The sequence below is a fragment of the Alligator mississippiensis genome, chromosome 14, assembly GCF_030867095.1.
Source record: "Alligator mississippiensis isolate rAllMis1 chromosome 14, rAllMis1, whole genome shotgun sequence".
Classification (NCBI taxonomy): Eukaryota; Metazoa; Chordata; order Crocodylia; family Alligatoridae; genus Alligator; species Alligator mississippiensis.
Genome location: NC_081837.1, coordinates 1,365,458 through 1,387,592, shown reverse-complemented (window position 1 = coordinate 1,387,592; position 22,135 = coordinate 1,365,458). Strand labels below are relative to the sequence as shown.

The following is a 22,135-nucleotide window of genomic DNA, read 5'->3' as shown; positions in this document are numbered from 1 at the left end:
CAGCACCCACCTCCCCAGTCCCTGCTCCCCTGCGCAAAGACAGGAAAAGCTCGTTTCGACTCGCCAGGGAGGAGCTCGTTTCGGCTGGACAAGGGGGGTCATCTTAGACTGGACAAGGGGGGGTCTCGTTCAGACAAGCTCATCTTAGACCCGTGCGAGGACAGGGCTCCTGGTGACTCTGCCCTGAGACTGGATGCGGGGCTCGCTTAGCCTAGCCGAGGCCGGGCTCGTGGTAGACTGGAGCGGGGCTAGTGCGAGGCTTGTTGATGTCACAAGGTCCTAGAGAGGAGAAGGGGGAGCTCGTCTTGGACTGGAGGAGAGGGCGGTGCGCGCCTGAGGCAGGAGCCCCCCCGGCCAGCTGCTCCTCGACGCGGCGGGGGCTGCGGGCGGGGGAGGGGGCCGTGCCGGGGCCTCCACGTGCGCGGGGGGCGGGGCGCGCGGCGGGCGGGGGGCGTGGCCGGGGCGCGGGGCGGGGCGCTTCCTGATTGCCGCGCGGCGCTGTCAGTCGGGCCGAGCCGAGCCGAGCCGAGCCGAGCGCCGCCGCCCGGGCCCGCACCGCCCGCCCGCCCGCCCCGCACCGCCGCGCCGCGCCGCGCCCATGGAGGAGCAGCCCGGGCAGGCGCCGCCCGCCGCGCACCCGCACCCGCACCCGCACCACTACTACTACTACAACCACCACCACCACCCGCACCCGCACCCGCCGCACGACGCCAAGGCCGGGCCCAAGAAGCACCACGCCGGCCCAACGCCCAAGCGACCAGGTACCGGGGCAGCCGCCCCCCGCCCCGCGCCCCGCGCCCGCTGCCCGCCCGCCCGCCGGGGAGGGAGGCGGAGGAGGAGGCGGCGGCGGCGGCGGCGGCGGCGGAGGAGGCTTCCCGGCGCTCGCGGGCCGCTTCCTGTCCGCCATGTTGGGAGCCGGCCCGGCCGGGCCTAGCGGGGCCTGCTCCCGCCCGCCCGCCCAACCCGGCGCCTGCCCCGCACCGCCCCGCCCCGCCCCGCACCGGGGGCGGCGTCCCACCCCACAAACCCCCCAAATCCCCCCAACCACCCCCCCCCCACACACACACACACACACACGCTGCCCCAAACACAGCCCCGTGGGTCTGGCCTCGCGCCTCAGGCCGGGCCGCTGCCCCCCGCCCAGCCCAGCCCCGCGCCCCTTCCTCCGGCCGCGTGTCTCCTGACGTTTGTGTTCGCAGGTTGGCCCGCGAGGCTGTACAGGACCTGGTACATCTCGGAGATAGATGTCAAAGGGCCGCAAACCTGCAAGCTAGCGAGCGCTGCGCAGTCCTCCGGAGGTGGGCATGCCGTCGGCGCCGCGGCCGGGCCCCGCGCGCGTGGGTGCGGGCGGGGACCGCGCTCCGCAATACGTCGGGCTTTCCTTTCCCCCCCAAAAAAAGAAAAACGCGGAGTTGCGAGCGCGTTCGCTCGGCTCTCTTCGCCCGCGTGTCCGACCCGGGCGGTCGGAGGCGCCGTGTCCGACCCGTCCCAGAGCGAGACCGTGGGCTCCGGAGAATATTTTTATGCAGCCGAGTTGTAAACGCTTGAAAATTGGAAGTGCTGACCCACGGGCTTCGGGCAACCCAAACCGAATCTATTGCAATCTCTCCGGCTCCCCGAGCTCGGGGGACTCGGGGCCGCGCGCTCTGGGTGTCGCTTCGTTAAAGAAATCCCAGCCCGACTCCCGAGGAGGCTCGCTGCCTCCTTATCTCCTCGGCCAGTTCCAGCAGCCTACGCTGATTTAGGTCGAAGCGTTGAATTAACGCTACTGTTAATTAGCATTATTACTAATAGCAACGTGTAGGGGGGGAAGTGGTGGTGGTAGATGTTCGCCTGATTAAAAAAACCCTTTTCTCCCCCGTTTGGCGAGCTGAGCCCTGGCACTCCTGTCGGTCTCGCCAGGTTTCGGCGCTGCTTGCGACGGGAGCGCTTGAGTGCTCGGCATGGGAGGCCCTTCTCTACTGAGTGACCTCTATTTTTATTTTTTAAAACCAAAGGAATATCTTTGTTTCGAGCAGGAGTTTTCGCCATGGGCACGTGCGAGACCTGGGGCCTGACTCGTGTTTGCATTCTGCTGGCTTTACCCCGGTGAATCGGGCCTCGGGTACTTTCACGGTGGCGAGGGTGTTGGAGCCGCCTCGCTCCCGAGAAGCGTGACCAGCGCTCGGGTCGAGGCTCCGGACACGCCGGGACATGGGTGGGTGAAGGGGGCTCTGGTCCCACTCCCACTCGGAGTGGGCTGGGCTAGCTGGCAGGAGAGGGATCCTTCATGGCGCTCTGGCTCTTTGCAGATAGCCCGGCATCGTTTGTTCTCCGGTTGCGTTTGCCATCTCCTCTGCGCAGCCACGAGGACGAGCCGCCTACCTTCAAAGAAACAAAAGCGGGATATTCTGATGTAATCCCTTGATTTGGCCGGCTGGGGCCACGGGCCGGGGTCAAGACAGTGTTTTCCCTGGGTGTTCTTGTCATTCTGCTTTTTTTGGAGTGGGCGGGCAGACAGGGATGGGAAGGCCAGTGGAAAGGATTCCCGCAGCAGTGTTGTCACCTTCTCGGAGCTAAGCACCTCACCTTGAGAAGCGTAGGTGGGAGCCGTGCCTGTTGCTGTCGGCTCTGTTCTGAAATGGAGCCAGGGAATGTTCCAAGGGAGAAGCCTCCGAATGGCTTGCTAAGATGCATCTGGGAGGTAGATGTAGGGTTTAGCCAGAGGCTGGGAAGCAGAGCCGGGGCATGGGCTGGGCCAGAAAATACATTTTGAGGAGCAATTACGAAGGTGGAACTTCTCGAGTGCATCATTTGGCAGTGAAGTGGAGAACACCCTGTCCATCACGGGGGCCTCTGCAGGAGTTTTGCATAGTAATCAGGGTGGGGAACCACTTGCCTTAAGCATCCTTCAGCTTAAGAAGCATTACCTTAATTCTTTTTTAATAGGGGAGTATAGGACCTTCTTCTTTCCCAAACATAGCGAGCCTGTGGGCTTTGGTTCTCATTGGCTGATTCCAACCCGGAGGTGTCTGTCACTGATGTTTGTGCACTGACCTCTGTGGCAGTCCTTCTCCCTAGGCACATGGCAGGCCGTGGAGGGGATCGGAGTGAGGAAAAGTTGGCCTTTTGTTCATAGGATCCATGCTACATCTTCAGAAATAGGCCTGGTGCAGAGGTGGATAGTTCCTCTCTGCAGCTGTAGTTTCTTGGGAATGTTTTAAAATTTGCAGGCTCCAACAGTCTAGAGCAGGGTTGTTGCAGTCTCCACCATGGTGATTATTTTTTTTCTAGATGTATCCTCCTTCCTTGATATCGCTACAGCGCTTTGCTTGATTCTTACTTTTGTAAAAAGCCCAGAGATGCACTGTGTGTCTGTGCGCTAGAGTCAATGGAGTAAGGTTCCCTTCTCGTGGTGGCTTTCTGGCTTGCTGCCTTGCACTGAGGCAAAGCCGAACCCTTTACTGTGGCTTTTAAGTGGCAGGGACACGCTTCCGCTATACGAAGGGCAGACATTTTTCTATTTTAAAAAACCTGTTTGAGGAAGCCGGGTCTGTTTAGGGCTTAATTACAGCTCTTTTTGCGATCAGAAGTTTAACGTTTCACATTCTAATGCTTGCCTTTCTGTTTGTGTTTGGCTTTTTCCAGGCTTCAGCGAGCTAAATGGCAATGCAGGAGAAGTATCATTAAAGGGCCTGTGTGCTGACGAAACAACCAGCCCAGCTTCCAGGGTACCCAATGGCAGCCAGCAACTCACAGACACTAACGTGACCCAAAAGCAGACTGTTAAGGCCAGCACCTTTGGGAAAGCCGGAATCAAAACCAAGAACTTCATTCAGAAAAACAGCATGGACAAAAAGAATGACAAATCTTACGAGACTAAACTTAGAGAAAATCAGTCCTCTGACAAGCCAGAGGCAGTATCTATTCCAAATGGTGTTGTGACAAATAATTCTAACTATATCACAAATGGCTATGTAAGCAAAGGAGCTGACAACGATGGCAGCGGCTCGGAGAGCGGCTATACCACCCCTAAGAAGCGGAAAGGCAGGCGCAACAGTGCCAAGGGTTGTGAGAACTTGAATCTAGTGCAGGACAAAATAATGCAACAGGAGGTCAATACCCCGCCCTTAAAACAGGAACTCGAGAGTTTCAAGCCTGACTACAATGAACAAAAGGGGAGCAGAGCGGACAATTCGAAGCCAGGTTGGAAGTACGAGGCTGGGGCCGGAGGAGCAGGCCGTGGGAAACCTGGCATCGGGGAAGTACAGCGAAAGAATTCGGATGCTAAACCTGGGATTAACAGCAAGAAGTTTGAGGACCGGCCCAAAGGGAAGCACGCATCAGCTTCTGCATCAAAAGAGGACTCATGGACCCTGTTTAAACCACCCCCGGTGTTCCCAGTGGATAATAGCAGTGCTAAAATCGTTCCTAAGATTAGTTATGCAAGCAAAGTTAAAGAGAACCTCAACAAAGCTGCTCAGAACCCATCCACGTCTCCATCATCATCGTCGTCATCGTCTGCCGGGGAAGCTCCGGCCCAAACGTCGAGTCGGCTGTCCCAGGTCCCCATGTCTGCTATGAAATCTGTTACTTCTGCTAGCTTTTCCAACGGGCCAATCTTAGCAGGGACTGATGGGAGCGTGTATTCTCCAGGGACCCAGCCACTGCTCACAACTGCTGCTACTGCTGTCACCTCAGCCTCTCCAGAGTCAGTGCTCCAGGACATGAGTGCAACTTCGACAGCTGTTGAACAGAAGAAGTCTAGCCTTTTTATCTACCCTTCAAATATGCAAACTGTGCTTTTGGGTGCAGCACAGGTAGATCTGCCATCTCAGACCAGTCAGCAGAGCCTGGGGGACATCTTCCAGAACCAGTGGGGTTTATCATTTATAAATGAGCCCAGCGCTGGCCCGGAGACTGTCATTGGGAAATCCATGGATAGTAAACTCGTGGAAGTGACATTTCAAGGGGAATATCCTGCCACTTTGGTTTCACAGTGTGCTGAGATCATTCCCTCGGGAACTGAACAACCTGTGTTTCCTAAGGCTTATGAGCTGGATAAGCGGACTAGCCCTCAAATTGTTAGTGCTGTTATAAAGCCTGGGACTGCTAGCGAGGGTGGTGACTTGGCCTTGGAGCCACATCACACAGGTGACCTGCAAAAGGCAGACACCAGTAGCCAAGGTGCTTTAGTGTTTCTCTCAAAGGACTACGAAATAGAGAATCCTCTGGCCTCTCCCACGAACAATTTGTTAGCCTCCGCCAAAGATCAGAGGTACCAGAGAGGCCTAGAAAGGAAAGATAGCTGGGGTTCTTTTGACCTGAGGGCTGCTATTGTATATCACACTAAAGGTAATGGCTTACGCTTGTTTCCTAGGGGAACTCTTTTCGTTGGCTTGGAAAAATAATGTTCTTTAAGTCTGTTTTCACTTAATGGGAGCTGCGCTATCTTAAGGGTGGCCCTCTTGTTACATTTGTTTAATAACTGTAGAGCTACAAGAAGGCTGTTCTTAAAACACCATTGCAGCAGCTTGGTTTGATTCATCCAGGTTATGTTAAAAGTCCCATGGCCCCATCCATACCAGCGTCACGCGTATGTGATGCTGGTAGCAATAATGGTGAATGGATGTGTTACTTTGGTTGCTGTTCTTGTGTTTGTAGCATAGTGAACTCCAGCACGGTAAGTATGCCATCCCAGAGGCTCGGGCACCAGAGGGATGGAAACATTGGCAGGGGACCAGCCAGGTTCCTTCTGTTTGGTGGTAGGACTGTTTTAAGTAAAGGGCCCTTGGGGTTTGCTCTCAAATTTTTCAGCTGCTTGGGTCTTCTTGCCTCTTCTTGAATTTGACAGTGAAAATTCTCCATCTTGCTTTAAAGAAAGACAAAGTCATTCTTCACTTGCCCCCTCCCCTTTTTTTTTTTTTTTTGCTGTTTGTGCTGTGGTTCCTTGTCAGAGCCCTGCTAACGGCCTCAAAGGCTGTTGCCATGAACATTGACACACGGTTATCATCCTTCTGTAAGTGCTGCTGGAATTCTCTTCTCTTGGGAGGCTAAATCCTTTTACCATGCTTCCATCTTTGTCGAGGACCTTTAGAGTCTGACTTTACGAAGCCAGGAGCATCTTTGACGTGACTCGGATGCGTGCAACTAGGGACCAAGGGAGAAAAGTGGCTAAGCAGGCCCCTCTTTGCCCTTTGCCTCTAGGCTTTGACAGGCTCGCAAGCTTCCTGTCCTGGTCTGTACTCAAGTCTTGTGGTGCTCCAGATACCAGCTCTGCAGACCCCTGAGGGGACAGAACCAGGAAGCTAGCAGCATGCTGTTCTTTAATGAATGCCTGGGCAGTTCCCCTCTTATTCTCCCTTTCTCTCTCACTCTTCCTCTCCCTTCTCTTCTTTCCCACCTCCAGGCTCCCAAAAGCCTCATGGCTTGACCAGAGCTGCCCCTAAGTGGGTTCTTTAATGGCCTCTGCAGGAACTTGATTCATCGCAGCCGGTGGCAGAGAGGTTCCCTTTACTAGGCTGTCCTAATTAATTTGGGGAGAGCACAGAAATGGTGGTGGCTTCTGCTAGGTCATCTGCTAGCTTCGAGGCATCACACCCCAATATCTTGCACGTCAGGCACTTGTGTTCTCTGTGGGAATAACTTGAGATTTAGCCATTTATTTTTGCCTGTTCCTTAAGGTTTTCTTTTGGTTTCCTGCAGTCCTGAAGCAGAACTCTGGACGAATCTCTTGTCTGTTGGCTTGAATGTCCCCAGCCCCTTGGAGAAAACCAGGGCTGCCAGGGGGGTTGTAGAGAAGTCTCATCCTGCTGAGCAGGGGAGGGGGGCTCAGCAGCAGGTGCAGGTTGGGTGGGTTTTAGTTTGCCTTTGCTAAATTGAATTAAAAAATCAGCTGCTTGGATCCCCTGGAAAAGAGGAGCTATTGCATTGCTCTGCAGGTCGCTTCCTAAGGAGGTGTGAACTTCAGAGCTGGCCCAGGAAAGTTTGTTTAGTTTTTTGTTTTGTCGGTTGTTGTTTTATTTTTAAATACAGGCATTAATCATGGCTGGGGTAGAAATAAACCCTGAGCTGGAATCGGAGCCTTTCTGCAGTCAGTACCTGCTGTCCTGCCCTGGCCTTTGTGTTGCGCGCACACATGGTTTCTCTATTGCCCACTGTTTCACACCATCAAAGCAAAACCTGCTGCCATTCCGTGGTGCTCGGGGGGTGGGATGGGGTCAGGCCTAGCCTCTTTCCTTTCCTTCCTGTCTTCCCTCTTAATTTCTCTAATGCCCTATTCAAGGTTTCAGCTAGGTTCCAGTCTAGAAGACACAACGGGCAGCTGGTGCTGCTTCCACTGTCGCACCTTTCATTTGGGGCGGGCAGCTGAGAACAGCCAGGGCTGCAGCTCGCTCTTCAGGGCTTGCCGAAAGCCTTTGCTAGCTCTGGGAATGGAAACTAGTGTGTTTTCTGTTTTGCTGCTTGATGTTGCCTCTCTGGGCTTGTGGAGGGATGCCAGCAGGGTGCAGAGCAGCATTCCTGGAGCAGTATTTTATGGATCTGTGGGGTGCCTGCCACACTGCGTGCCCTCGCATCTAGCTGCACAGTGCGGTGCCCTGCTTGGAGCACCGTCCTGCAGTCGGGGTTGGGGAGGTGTGCTGGAGAGCTCTGTTGCCCACATCCACCTCCGGGTTCAGGCTGATGGTAGCGCTCTGCAAGTGCCTCCTGTTGCGCTACAGTCCTGCCACAGCCCTGGAGCACAAAGCCGTGCCTCGTAGCGGGTGGAGTTGTGGAGCTTGCAGGGCAGCAGAGTGATGGCAGATCCCCCACAGTTGCCATCGTTTGTCTTGGGTGGAAGTTGCTGCTCTACAAGCACCACGTTTCCATGAAATCGGCATAGGACTTGTTGTCCAGCTGTCCCCAGTGACGGGAAGCTGAAAGCTTTTGGCCCTTGGTATAGCCAGCAGGGTGTTTGAATGGCTGCGTTTTTAGTGAGGCTGGATTTGACTGCTGGGAGGAAATTGCACCTTTCTCTGTTCACAAGCAGGTGGACGAGGAGGAACAAGTGTTGATGCCATGTCAGCCAGGTATCGGGTCCCTGTCGCCGGTGTGCACTAGGGTGAGGCAGCATCCCAAGCAGGGTCTAACGGCCCTGGGCCTGCTAGATGAATCCTAACAAGCCAGGACCAGGCTAATTCTAGTTGTGCTCTCTGGCCATGCATGTTTCAGCCCAGGGTTTGAAAGGGCTTTGCAAAATGGGATTGAAGCAGGAAGGGCCTGCTCTTGCAGTAATGGGGGCGATGACACGCAGAGTAGTAGCTGGGATAGCCCTGGCGTCAGCACGGAAAGTGTAGGTCAGTGCCCTGCTGGCGGTCGGGGTCCCTGGGGAGTGATGAGAGGAGAGCTTGTTTGCATGTATGCAGTGTGCCGTTTCCCAAGCTGTTGGACCAGCACCCCAAGCAGCCTGTCCGTGCACGCTCAGGTACGCAGTGGTGCTTTGTGGGGCTAGACTAGGGGACTACAAGATCCAACGCCAATTTGACCTGGATAATACGGGCCTTAGACTTTCCCCCCATATTTCCTCCAGGAGAGGGCCTTGGTGATGAGGCAGGGGTTTGCTTCCCTCCTGATTTTAATTCTGGGCCCAAGCACCAGCCTGACATTCTTAAAAGGTTTTTCTTTTGCTGAGATGAACCGTGGCCCTTGCAGATCCTTTCTCTTACTTGAGCAAGATGTAGCCGGCCCAGCTACACTTCAGTTGCGGTGCAGATATCCTTGTGGCTTCAGTTCTTCCTTCAGTGGACAAAGTATTATGCTTGTATCCTGAACAGCTGCGATTTACAACCTTTTGCTGTGTTAAAACAGCTGCCCTGTTCCAGGCCACAGGTAGCTGGATTTTAGAGGCTCTGTTCTGGGATGGAAAGCTCAGGGATAGGAACATCACAGGCTAAAGGAGACTTGGGTCCTGCTGTACAGGACCCAAAGACCATGAAGGTGGTAGAGGCAGAGTGCCACGCTTGCATCTTCCTGTCCTTTCCAGCCCTGAGTTGCTCCCGGTGCTGCTGCTTTGTTTCTTCTCCGCGTCTCCACTGCGCCAGCGTCTCTGCTCGCATGGAAAATGGAACACGGCAGCGTGGGCCAGCCAGGAGCGGCTCTTGCTAGAACAGCGAACTGGGTCAGAAGAAAGAGTCGAGCTGTGAATTCAGCATTTTTTGTCCTCTGGAAAAAGATGACTTGGTTTTTCCCCCCTCCTCAGTGGAGAGAGCGAGATGCCCGGTCCTTGTCTCGGGGTCCTGAGGCTGATGGGGTTTGTCAGCATCTGTTTTCTTTCGGGGCTCAGGAGCTGCCAGCCTAGGGCTAGATCTGGGGTGTGGAGTCAAGATGCGGTGCACAGCTTGGTGTGACCCTTCCGGTTGTCCCCTCAGTGAGGCTGGAACATGGCATTTATGTCTTCTAGCTGGCAGGTTGGGATGGAGGGATCGAAGCTCAGACTAACTGCCACCTCCCCCTTCCTGGCTTCCCTGAGCTGTTCCCTCCAGCAGGCAATTCCCAGCTCTTACAGTATATTTAAACGAATAAGCACGAAACGCGCTCGCTGTGTGCGAATCCACGCTGACTTGTCTGTGCTGGTGCCCTCTAGAGAGAGGCATCTCGCATACATCCTCGTAGACAATCGCAGCTGGGGATCCTGTGTATTCAGGCTAGGCCCATGTGTAAGCAGGCCATGGGGGAACTGCACTGAAATCTGTCTGGATGCCAGCATCGGCTCGTTGGTAGGATCAGGGCCTTGGGGCCCGGACTGTTCAATCCATAGGGCGTTCACCTGAAATTACCCAGGGTTTTCCAAAAAGGCAGTTCTGTGCTGCAGAGTCTCATGGGCCAGGTGGGTTTCTGCCACTGCAGATGTCAAGTGCTTGGTTTTGGGATGTTGCGGAGAGCGAAGGATGCATGCGTGTGTGATTGTTTCCCATTCTTGGAAAGGAGCGAATGGATTCCTGTTTAATTCTCCTTTGTATTTGTGTTACACCTCAACTAGTCTCCTAGCCCTTGAGAAATGGTTATAGATGATCATAACCTGTGATGTGGCCCAGAACCTGGTGGGGGGGGGGGGGACTTAAATTAGTTCCTAGAAGTACAGTAGACCAGTATTTCGAGGGTTACAGTTGTTGTGGGAATACTTCATCTCCTGGGTTATTGTCTTGCAGCTGGCTCAGGAGAGAGTTTTTGCTCTGTGAAACTATTTCAGCAGATAAATAAAATGGCCAGTGTGCAGGGTAATTGCATGTGAGCATTGCAAACCCGTTGCAGAAGAGGGGACTTTGTGTTTTGTCCTTGCTGACCCCTCCCCGGAGTTCATTCCAGGTTAATGACCATCTGACTCACATGCATATGAACCCTAATTCTGTTCCTTCTCAGCACACCAGGGCCGTAACAGTTGTAGGTTGTTCCCACCTCCTTTCCCCTGCGGCCTGACCCATTTACTGGCTACCTGTAGTCTTGGCAGGTTCCTGACTTCCATCTCACGTGGTATTATTACTACCGCTAGCATTCCAGAGCTGTCACCAGTGTGCCCGTTAGCAACCTCCCTACCCAGGTCCTGCCCCCAGCCCAGTTATCACAATTACTGGCTTTACTTTCTGCAAGCAAGTACGCTTAGAGATGATCTTTTATTTTGAAGCAAGTGTGCTTAACGCTTCTTTCCCATAGCCTTAGCGCCCAGGCTTCCAAGCCTTCAGTCATAAATTGCACCTCCGTGAATACCGTAAGCCACGCAATAAGAAGTTGTTACGCGGTTACCCTTGTTTCTGTTGACTAGGTTTCTAAAGGTCTGCTTCCAGGCAGTGTTGGGATTCCATAAAAGAGGCCCGTTTCTGCTGCAGCTTGCTTCCTAACGCCCTGCACGTAGAGCTGTGCATGGGGCTCTCGCTTAAACAAGCATTGCTGTATTTCTTTGCTTTTATTAGGTAAACAGAAAATGTGCGCTCCTTCCATGGGCACTTGTTTCAGTTGGCTCCACTGGGCTCTGCCAGTAAGTTGTATGTCAGGCAAATGGCCGTGCAGTCTGGTTGGTATCTCTGCAGGCTGCCCCTTGTTCTCTGTATGTTGGCAGAAGTGATTAATTCCCTGGCAGTCTTAGCAGAGTCCAGTACCAGGATGTACGGCATGCCTCAGCGCATATGCACTATGAACTGGGAAAACTTCACCCCAGCACTTTTAGTGTTGCATACAATATCTGTCTCGTCCTAAGAATGAGCGCTTGGGTTGCACGCAGAGCCATAGGCCTGGCTTCTGAGGGACATGGCAGTTACTGTACTAAACCCTGAAGTGAGGTGCTGATTTGTAAGGGTGGAAATGACAGGTGACCTCTCATGTCTGATGGTGAGCCGGCTGCTTGACTTCTTGGGCTGTGGGCCTCTTAATTGCTAGAGTAGTAGAGGGGACTGTTGGTATCTTTTGGACCCTGCATGCAGGAACGGGCCCTGTCTCTGGTAACTCTGACTGTTACAGCCCAGTGACCAGTCCTGGGTATCGAAGCAGCAGGGTCGGATGTATTAGTGATTGAAGCGGCATCCTACAAAACACTAATGCTCCTGTTCTTTTCCTCCACAGAAATGGAATCTATTTGGAATTTGCAGAAGCAAGGTAAGGATTTAAGAAATAAACCAGCCACGCGCAGCAGTAATGAGCTGCTCTGTTACCTGGGACCGCAGCCTCCCGGTTAAGGGCTGAGCGTCAGGAAGCGGTGGCCAGGGTCAAGGTGGCTGAGGTGTAGAGCAGTGAGGCACCTGGCGCTTGGCTCTCAGATGTGCTCACCATTGGCAGCTGCATCTGCAGCTCTCTGTGCTTGGGGTCTCTGAGAAATGGGGCTGCTCAGCTCCGTCATCACGAATGGGTTTCAGGGGGAGCAGATTGGGGGGGGGAAAAAAAAGCCCCAAAGCCCATGGGACAGTGTAGCAGGTTTACTACATCCGGCAAGTTCGGAATTGCCGGTGTCAGACGTCACCTGAGTATCAACATTAAATTCCTGATGCATCCTCAGGTTCCAGCTGTAAAAACGAAGTTTATACGAGCTTGTGGGAAGAATGCTAATGGAGATATTGGTGCTTTTGCTGTGTTACTGCACTGATCTGACGTTGGGAGGAAGCACTTGTCTGTATGGAGTCAGTTAGGCCCTTGAATACGTTGGCTGGAGGTGCTGTTGCTTGGAGTCCCCGGGAGCGCTGCACAGCCTCCTTTGTGTAGAGGAAGTCTATCAGTGACATGTCAGAGCGGAGAGGAAACTGCCTCTTAAATAGTGGCTCTCTAGCCAGAGAAAAGGAAAAGTTTTGCTAACAATTAGCCAAGTGTTTTGTGGCCCTCCTTGTCCACGAGTATCTTCTGCTTCCAAACCTGCAAGTGGTTTAATTAATGCTGAATTTAATTTTTTGTTTTCAGATCCCAAAAGGATAATCACTTACGATGAAGCCATGGATCATCCAGATCAATGAAGGTAGCAGGACAAGACTGCCTGTTATAACCTTTATGCAGCACTAGTGCTGTTCACAGGGGACAAAAGGCTTTTATGCTCCTTCTAAATCTTCAGTGCAGCAGAGGAACCATAACTAGAATCACAGGATAATATATACAAATATATATATAGTTATTTAAAAAAAATGGCGACTGAAAGTAATTAGACTTCTTAAGGAATCTGAAAATTTATTTCAGCAGACTACACACGTGATTATTTAATCTCCGGTACTGAATAGATTTTTTTTTTTTTTTTTTGGGTTCCATTTTTCTTTTCCTTGGGGTTTTTTTTTTCCGTTTCATTTTCTTTTTGTTTAAAGAGTGAATGCAAGGGATTAACGAACACAGACTCAAGTCACAAGCTTGGTTCTAAAGTTCCTGCTGTCGTCAACAAGGGCAACAGTGACCCGCTGGGAGGCATTTCCACTTGATGAGGTTTCTGTTTCTTGTTCTGTGACTGTAGAGATACACTAATCACAGGGAAATCGGGATGATCTACCATCCTCCATCTCCCCTGCTCCCCTCCCCTTCCCCCTTTTTTTTCCCTTTTTTCTTTTTTTTTGGTTTTATTTTGAGCCCTGCGAGAATGCTGGAGAAACGCCTTGAAGCTTGCAGGGTTTTTTTGTTTCCAGAGAATATAATCCACATGTCTTGTCAGGAGTAAAGCAGCCAATCACGTGCTGAGAAAATTGTCTTAAAACATCGTTCTTCTAGGGGAAAGCTTGTAATACTGCAATTCTGGGATACACGTTGATCTTAAAGGCTCCAGTTACACGTTGGACTATTACAACTGAAAAGCTCTCTCTCATGAGTGTCATTTTAAAAGACAACATGCAAAATAAGCAATTGGTTTAGGCATTTAATATGGAAAAAGAAAAAAAAAACCCTGTTCCCACACTTTTATGCCATTGTATCACTGGGAGCAAAAAAAAATTATATATATATATATCCTGCTTTCAACTGTAGGTGCTTCATATTTGCTCTGTCTGTCTCTTAACACTAAATGTGCTGGGTTTTTTTTTCCTCTTTTCATTGAAAACCTGAAGAGAAATTGTTTGTGTTCTGCTAACTTTCACCCTCCTTGAATTATTATTTCTCTTTAGAAATTAAAAAAGAAAAAAGAAAAAAAAAAAGAGAAAGATTAAAAAAAAAAATCAACAAAAAAATAGAAGAAAAAAATAATTGGGAACTCGAACCCTTTCTGATTTGCCCCTAGAAAGCAATGGGTGGGGTCTGCTCTCCCACCCATTGGAAATACTCTTTTATATTTTAATGCAGTCTGTGTATTTCTGAGCTCTTTTGCTGCTTCTAATTATATCTCTATTAAAATATATTTTATTACAAGAGCAAAATGAGGGTTTAGGAATGAAAAAAATTAAAAAAAAAAAAAAAAAAAAAGCCAAGAGTAGAAATGGAAGGAAGGCTTTGTGGCGAGGGCAGGGGCACGGGGCAGGAGGCAGGCTCCAGTGGCGTAACGTGTATTGTCGTGCTGCCGCTTCCGTGTAGCATGTTCTATAACGTGTCAGGGTCAGGCTTTGTGTTTTAAAGGTGCACAATTCCAGGGGTCCAATGCAAGACCGAGCAAGTCATCCTTCCCAAACCAAACGTATCTTCTGGCCTCTTCAACTCCACGCATCCACTGCGCTGAAGTCTCCTAGTGTGTTCACAGCTAGCTACTAGCTAAGAAGTGGGCATTTAGGTCAACTGCAGTTAGTGTCTGGTAAAATTAGACTGGATCCCAGCGGGCATTAGGGGAAGAAGAAAACCCCATTATTTCTGCTTACCCCTTGTGCTTAGATGTATCCATTTTTTTTTTTTTAATTAGAGGTATGTAGCATGCATATTTTAATCATTTAGTGCTTTTTATTAAGGTTGTTCCTGAATGAAGCTGTTGGGTTCATAGTGGAACAAAGAAACTGAATTCTGTATGTTTTTTGTTTTGTTTTGTTTTTTTTTTTGAATGGCTAGCTTTCTGCTAGGCTTAGTTTTTAAAGTATAACTATGGATTGCCTACTCCATTTTATGTGTAAAACAGCTATATATATGTATTAGACCTAATATATATATATAGTAGTAACTTATTGTATGAGTCCAGGTTCAGAAACTTGTGGTTGGCCAGTCATGGAATAGTTCTGTTTCACCTCCAAACTGTACCGCCTCGGCAGGTGGTTGTGGTTTCGGACGTCTCTTGATACGTTTACAAGTGTTCTCCCGCGTTCCTGGTTTTAACTGTGTCGCGTCTCCTGACCGCTTGCCAAAAGTTGGAATTGCCGCCGGCTCTCCCGCGGGGGAGCGCCGTGGGGTTCATGAGCCTTAACGTGTTGAACAAACTGGAAAAGGCGACCTAAAAGACGGAGGCAGAAGGAGCGTGAGGCCGATGGCAGCTCTCCGGTTTGTTTGACGGGCTTTAAGGTTCGGCTGTACTTTATTTGCCTTGTGTAATCACTCGCCGCCTTAAGGGCTGGATTCCATTTAAACAAGCAAACGAGCTGTTGAGCTTGCCTGGGGCATCCGGCCCTGCCCAGACCCCGTTTGTGGGGCCGCTCTGGTGCAGAAGCTGAGCAGCAGTAACATTTAAACTGAATCTGACCCTTAGCGTTAGAAATCCCTGTCTTGCTGAAAAATTGAGGAAACTCCTCTTAGCCTAGTCCAGTTTGTTTTTTAAATAGCAAAGTTCTCCAAGAAATGAGAGACTAATCTGTCTAAGTATTGTCCCCGCTCCTCTCACTCGCTGCCCCATCCTCTTGCCCCTTCCCTCCCTCTGCAGCGCTCTCCACCGTGTTCTCCAACATCTCACCTCTCTGACTGCTTCCCTTGAAACTTCCATTGGTTGTAAGAGTTGGATGCGAGCGGTTAGGAAACTTTCCAGCTTGTTAACAAAGGCAGTATTTCTGGGTAACAGGTTTGATAGACTTCATTGCCTAGGGACAGGCAGGACCATGGAATAAACTTTGTGCTGTTTTGTAACACGTAACCCTCTCTGTCTGTCCGCAGTCTCCTCCTGACGTCCTCACACAATTCTTTACTGAGCACTTATTAAAAATATCTTAAGATTTAATCTGTTTTCTGATTATTTTTGTGTAAGTTGCTAAAGACTGAAGTCGAGCTGTGACTAATTTAGCGCGGTGAAATACTGCTAGCGTGTTACGCTGATCAGTCTCGCGAGTTTTCCTTTGACTCAGAGTATTAGTACTGTAGCATAAACCAAATACAGCCGAGAGGAGGAGCGTGGTGGCTCCCACTCTAGGGCCTGACCATGGTGTGTGTGTGTGTGTGTGTGTGTGTGTGTGTGTGTGTGTGCATGTGTGCGTGCGTGTGGGGTGGGGGGAGCAGCGGCCGGGAGCCAAGCGGTTGCGTGAGCTGGCGTTTCCTTCGCGTTGGGAGGATGAACGCTGTATTTATTTGTGCCTGTTGCTTTCCTCACACCGAGCCAAGTGAATTTAACACCAAACCCTGCAGGACCAGTTGTACAGGAGGGGGCACTAAAAACGGATCGGGACCGGCTTGGTTTTTAATCGCTATGAAGACACTGGGGCAGGCAAAAAGCATCTTTTGCCTTTCTCGGGGCCTACAGTCAATGCAGTCAGCCCCTTCCGCTTCCCCAGCCCCCCAGCCTTGGCTGCCTCGCGCCCGGTGAGGTTGGATATTTATTTTAGTCGTTATTCCCGCACAAGCCAAGTGCATGCATGCGTGTGTCTGTCTGCGGCGTCTTCCCCCTCCCCACCCAGCTCTGCACCCCTCTCCCGACCGGCTCTGTGGGCGTGCTCGGTGCACTGTCTCGTGCCCGCGAAGCCTGGACGTGCACCAAATTGAACACTTGGGGGTGGATTTCTTTTTGCTGGGCTGAAGTGTGTTTTGTCCACGCCGAGGGATGGCCTGCAAGCTGCTCTCTGCTCTCTTCCCCTTCCTTCTGATAACGGCAGTCGCTTTCCTTTCGCGGAGATGGGAATAGGTCTTTCTGCTGCCCTGGCCCGGTGTCGGGAGGTGCTGTGCTGCTGCAGGAGTCTTGACCTGTATTGGATTTATAAACCAGCGCCCAGGACTCCAGCTCCTTGTTTGGGAGCCCGTTTCCGGCTGTAGCAGCCAGTGCATGCTCTGCCCACATGTGCTCTTTTGAGGCGTGTGCCTGTAGCACAGATGGCTGCAAGGCTCAGCTCTTCTTCCAACCTCTCCTGAATTGTTAAATCCGTCGTTTGCCTTCTCAAAGCGCTGCGATGTCCCCAATGTGCAACAGTTGTTTTTTTTGGATTGGAAACGCACCCTGTAATCAGCAGCCGGGGGACGGTGGGGAGAGCAGGCAGGAGAATGCAAAGGAAACCTTTCTCCTTTGATAACCAACTCCCGGGATTCACAGGCAATAAGCGCTTTCCTGCCGCTGCCTTCAAAGCCTGTGACTTTGACACGATGCGCTTTCCTCGGACGCGGCGCCTTCAAGGCACTGGTAAGAGTAGAAACATTTCTGGACGGGAGCATGGCAAGACATTGCAGCTGCCTAGTAAATGCAGAATAGCTCGTATGTGTGTGTGGCTAGCAGTTTTCCTGGGTGTTCAGTTTTTGCTCTTTCTGGCCTGGCAATTTAATTTTAGTAAATCACAAGTGTCTGGTGCTTTCAGTAACCCTGTCGCACGGTTTAGTGTGCGCGCGCCTGCGTGGGTGTGTTTTCGAGTCCGTCTTCATTGCACAGGCTGTTTCCAGGGGAGGAGAGAGCCAGACTAGGTGCGAGGCAAGCTGCTGCAGCAGTTCACGCATGTGCACAAGGCAAGGTTCACTCGGGTTGTGAGGTGCGGAGGAGATGGGAGGGACTGGACAGATAGATGTCTGGCTTTGTGCCCCCAGGGGCAGGAGCCAAGCAAGCCTGTCCTCACAGGGTAAAAGCGAACCCCATTGAGAACCGGGGGTCTGGAGCGACTAGCAGGGCTGCGTCCCCTCGGTCAGACCTGCTGCCTCGCCCAGATCGTGGAGCTGCAGCAGTGCGCTGCGTCTTGTGCCGCCAGGGTACAGCCGGCTTCCTTGCATCCTGCTGAAAAGTCCTCCCAAGTCGCGTAGCTTGCCCCCGAGGCAGCGGGTGTCCGAGACGGGGCAGGGAGCCCGCTTGGTCCTTGCTCTCCGAGTAGTCCCCTTGTCCGGTGCGGGCTGCGCAGGACATCGGGTGGCTGTTGTGAAATCACAGTCTCGGTAATGGGACAAAAATCAGGGCCACGCTGGGCCGGGGGGACTGAGCTGTAGGTCTCATTGACTGTTAAATCAAAGCTTCATTTGCGTTTGGGGTTCAAAAGCCATTTTGTAACAGCAGTATCCCTTTTCTACGGCCTTATCGATGAGTCTGAGTATGGTATCCTTTTATTGTATTGTATTTTATTTTTTAAATGAGTCGGCTCCATTTCCTTCTCTCTGTGGCATGAGAATTGTGTACTGAGACCAGACGTTTAGCCGTTGTCTGACTTGCAGTTTTCTGATCAAAGCTGTCTGCTCCCCATATGGTCTTTCCTCAGGTGCTAAACAAGGGTTCCAAAAAACGGATACTGCTTTAGAAGATTCTGCTTTATTCTTAAAATACATATTTTTTTCCTTAGGTGTTGTAAAAATTCAGTATTTTAACAAGGATTTCTTTTTGTGTGTGTAAATAGTTCGGTTTTACCCCCTACCTTTTTGTCGAGACTCTAGCATCTAATTTTCCTTTGCTTCTTTCGAGAAGGATCCTCTTGTGACCTTGAAGACATTTCATTTAAGTGTTGCTGCATTTAAGATTTGAATCGACAACTGTTCCCGTCTTGGATTAATGCTACTGCTGCTATGAGTAACTCTGAAAACCGAGAATGTGATGCACTTTTTTTACATGACCATATAGTTCCTCTAAGGATGGTTTGATCCCTCCTGTAACACAGCCACTAATTTGAAGGGGAACCTAGCAACTGCAAGCCCGGAGAGACGCCAGGGTTTGGGAGCTGAGCGTAACTAACTGGTGCTGAACCATCTTTGAGAATTACTATGCAATGCAATGCAAGCAAAGGAAAACTGTGCTAACTTGAAAGAACACTGTGTATTTTTTCCCTCCTTCCTTGCCTCGAGCCGCTGTCGGAAGGGCAGTGCGAATCTCTGAGGTCTGTAACTTTCTCTTCCTTTTTGGCTGGAGCGGGGAAGACGACCACGGGTAACCTTGGGTCAGCGGACTGTGCCCTAGTGGCTTGCTGCTCGTGCAGATACTCGGCAGGCCAGTGCTGATCTCAGCAAGATCGCTTTTTGAACACTTCGTCGCCAACAGTATCGGAAGTCACACGAGCTTCCCCCGGGGCACGGGGCGGCCCGGCTGGCCTCCGCCGTGGGCATTCTCCACCTGTTCTGCCAAGCGTATGGAGCAAGGCCTGGGGATGTCCGCTCTCTGCTGCGCCAGGGCACCGGCTCGCAGCCTGGAACGGCTCGCCTCCGTCGCTCTTTGCCAACCCGCTCACGAGCCGAGCGCTCCCTTGCTTTGCTGAGGTAACCCTGGCAGTCCGGAGCAATGCTGGCTCTGAAGGAGGCGGGCGAGGGGAGAGGTGCCAGGAACTGAAGAGAACTGGCTTGACCTCTCTGCTGATCACAGACTCTTTCAGCAAAGGGGGTGTTATTTGTACGGAAGAGAGAAGGCCGGAGGGGGCACGGGCAGGGTGAGCGTGCCTGGGAGATGCAGCCCCGCTGCCAGCAGCATGGCAGGGGGATACCGCTGCCGGCTTCACTAGCTTCTCCGGCGCCGGGGCTTTGCTGAGCAGCATTTTGCTTTTTCTCCTCTTAACGTGCCTTCCGGGGGTGAGAGAGTTTCTTTCGAACAGAGGCTGCAGGTTGCTTGAGTCTCTTGCGAGCTGCTGGTGCCCGGGGTCGGTGGCTGGCCGCCTCGCTCGCGCGCCTGGCGTTGCAAGCGCACCCCTCCCGCCGTCTGCATTGGCTGCAGCGCTCCGTAACCAGCTGCTCGCCGTTGAAACGGGAGCCTTATCTCTGAGCTGACTCTGAATAGTGGCTGTTTTACACGCTGGGGGGTCATCCCAGTCCTATAGCATAGCACCTTCCTCTCTTAACGTGACCTTCGTGTGTGTGTGTGTGTGTGTGTGAGCACGCGTGTGTGTGACTTAAATTCTGGCTTGCTGCTCTTCTGTTAACACGAGGAGGTTTTGTAACGCTTTGTCTGCAAAACGAGCGGTAGTCTGGAACCGAGTTCAGGCTTTTCTGCAGAGGCTGAAAATTGTTTCCCAAGGGGCTGTTTTTCCTTCCCAGGTAGTTTCGTTTCTTTTTCTTTCGTTCGTTCGTTCGTTCTTTAAAAAAAAAAATTAAAAAAAATGGAAAAAATAAAAAAAATGAAAAAATGTTGTAAAGGAAAAAGACGACGCACCTTGCTTAAACAACGTTCAGAGAAACGCTTATGTTTGCAACCCGTTTGCCTCCAGAATATTGAACTGTGCAATTCTTGGCTTTCTCCATTCGGCACCTCTCTCTAGATTCACTCTCCCTGATGTGTGGTTTCTGTTCGAGTCTCTGTACTTCTGCCACTGTAAATGTGAAAGCTTGCTTGCATTACTTTTTAGAAATGCATTTTGCACACGCGGGTTTCGCTGAAGCTCCGTGAAAAGGTTAGTTCTAAGCGGATGAATAAAGCTATGCACATGTTTTGAAAGATTTTAATTTGTCCCTCATTACCAGAAGTGACTTATCTGCCCTTTTTTTTTTTCTCTCGCATTCCTGTGCTATCATCACGTCCGTTGGCTTTCCCATCTCCGCACGAGTCTGACCTGAGGTGACAGTTCTGTGCTAGCTGTTAGCTGTAGCAGAAACCAGGGCCTCTTCAGTTCAGTTCAGTTCAGTAGCCTGGGTTGCATCTGAAAAGGAAAAGCAGCTTCGCTGGGGGAGGAGAGGGTGCCGCAGTTGGCTTTCCGGCCGTGCTAGCAGGTGACCTGGTGTCCTCCTTCCTGTTGTGCAGGTTGTGACTAGGGGACAGCCGTCGGTGTGCCCGCACCAGCCCTCTGGAGGGGCCGTGGGGCAGATCCCGGTCGTGCCGGCTGCTCTTTTAGCCTCTTTTAACCACGTCTTGGCGAGCCCAGGGAGTGCCGGCGAACTGCTGGCTGTGCCGAGACCGAACGCACGCTCCGCGGGGCTGGGCAAGCGGGACAGGCCGTGTGCTTGTGTCTGGGGGCATCTTGGTTCTTTGGACCTCCGGGCCGGGGAGGGGGACCAAGGTGCGTCCTGGTGCCTTCGCTTCGGTTGTGTTAAGAGGTGGCATGGCTGGGGGGTGGGCACCGTCTGCGAGAGCCCAGAACCATAGGGCAGGCAGGGCTGAGTTGCCAGTAGAGGAAGGACCCGGGAGCTGCCCATCCTCTGCCCCCTTCTCCTCGGTGGAGCGTAGTCCTCGTCTTGCAGGAGCGTTGCTCAGCTCAGGGCTGCTGCTTCTCTGCCGTCGCTCGTACGTAGGCAGCATGGCAGCCTGCTGGGGGCTCTTGGCGTGTTTCTATAGGACAGCGTAACCCCCTCCCCTGCCTGTCTCGGTGTTAGCGGCGCCCCAATGCCACGCTCCCTGGCAGTAGCGGCAGCGTCCCCTCCTGCCCGCTCTAGTTCTCATTTCAGCTTGGCTCCCTGGCACGTAGCCTGCCCGCGGCGCAGTGCTGTCCTGGCGGCCCGGGAGCCGCGCTACCTCGTGGGGGCGGCAGGGACGGGGCCTGGCGCAGCAGTGAAGGTTTTGTTTTTCTTGCCTCCTTTCCAATAATTTCAACTCAGTGAGTGCGTTTTTTAACCCAGCTGGACCTGCGGTCCGTGGCCAGGGTGCGAGGGGGCGGGTAGCGGGCGTGGGGTCGGATCTAGGGACCCGCCGCAGCTCCGGCTAGTGCAGGCTGTCACGGACTAAGGCTAGGTAATGTCCACGCGTTGTAATGGCATGACGTATCGTTACTGGCAATGTCATACTTCACCCTCTCTCAATGTTTAGAAAATTACCTGACTTTGGTTTTAACTCGATACTGCACCAACCGGTCTTCAGAAATTTTATCCCCAAATTTTACTATTTTATCAGGAAAAAAGAACTGAGAGAAATTTGTGTAGATCAAATTATGTTAAAGACAGACGATAAGTGATGTAAATTGTTGAATAAAAATTTTAAAGTTTGTGGGTGTCGGCGTGTGCTTCTTTTCTCTTCCTCCCACCTCGCGAGCCCCTCGAAGCACGCAGTCGGGACCGGGTTACTCCGGTGCACGGTGCAGGACACTGCGGGGTTCGTAGTGCAGCGATGCCCAGGTGAGAGGTGGGCCGGGCTTGGAGGTGATGGCGTCGGGGCAGAGCGGAGGCTGGTCGGAGGTGCCTGGGGTCGAGCTGCCCTTGGCAGGAGTGTGGGTGGGGGTTACAGGCGATGCTCTGGGGGGGCTTGGCATCCTGGATCTACCACCCTTGCATGTAGCAGGGAGAGGGGAAGGGGGCTGGAGCCAGTTCCCACGGGAGAGCAGAGGAAGTGGAAGATACCCTGGCTGCCGCGAGGCCACCTCCACACCGGGGTCAGCTATGGGCGGTGTCTGTGGCTGCCCAGCGCCCCACGGCTGAGGTGCTGCTGCTTTTGCCCGCTTTGCCTCCCGGTCTGGGCTTCGCAAGGGGCTGTGCCTGCTCCCGCCAGGCTCGTGGGCGCGATGCCCAGCGCCAGGGCCTGCTTGGTGAAATCCCA

At 52.3% G+C, this 22,135-nt stretch overlaps 1 protein-coding gene across 1 annotated transcript; it reads left to right on the top strand.

Moving 5' to 3' along the window:
• Positions 1-532: 532 nt before the first annotated feature.
• NUFIP2 (nuclear FMR1 interacting protein 2) lies at positions 533-21,587 on the top strand. Its single transcript, XM_059717080.1, has 5 exons — positions 533-761; positions 1,200-1,298; positions 3,628-5,334; positions 11,572-11,604; positions 12,397-21,587. Exons 1-5 carry the CDS (start codon positions 599-601, stop codon positions 12,447-12,449), a joined length of 2,055 nt encoding a protein of 684 aa, XP_059573063.1. The 5' UTR covers positions 533-598; the 3' UTR covers positions 12,450-21,587.
• Positions 21,588-22,135: the final 548 nt, after the last annotated feature.

Excerpts from the sequence above, each read along its gene's own strand:
- NUFIP2 (XM_059717080.1), top strand. The coding sequence starts at position 599 with ATGGAGGAGCAGCCCGGGCAGGCGCCGCCCGCCGCGCACCCGCACCCG. Across the intron at positions 1,299-3,627 it reads CGCTGCGCAGTCCTCCGGAG|GCTTCAGCGAGCTAAATGGC; the intron begins GTGGGCATGCCG and ends GGCTTTTTCCAG. Across the intron at positions 11,605-12,396 it reads TTGGAATTTGCAGAAGCAAG|ATCCCAAAAGGATAATCACT; the intron begins GTAAGGATTTAA and ends TTTTGTTTTCAG.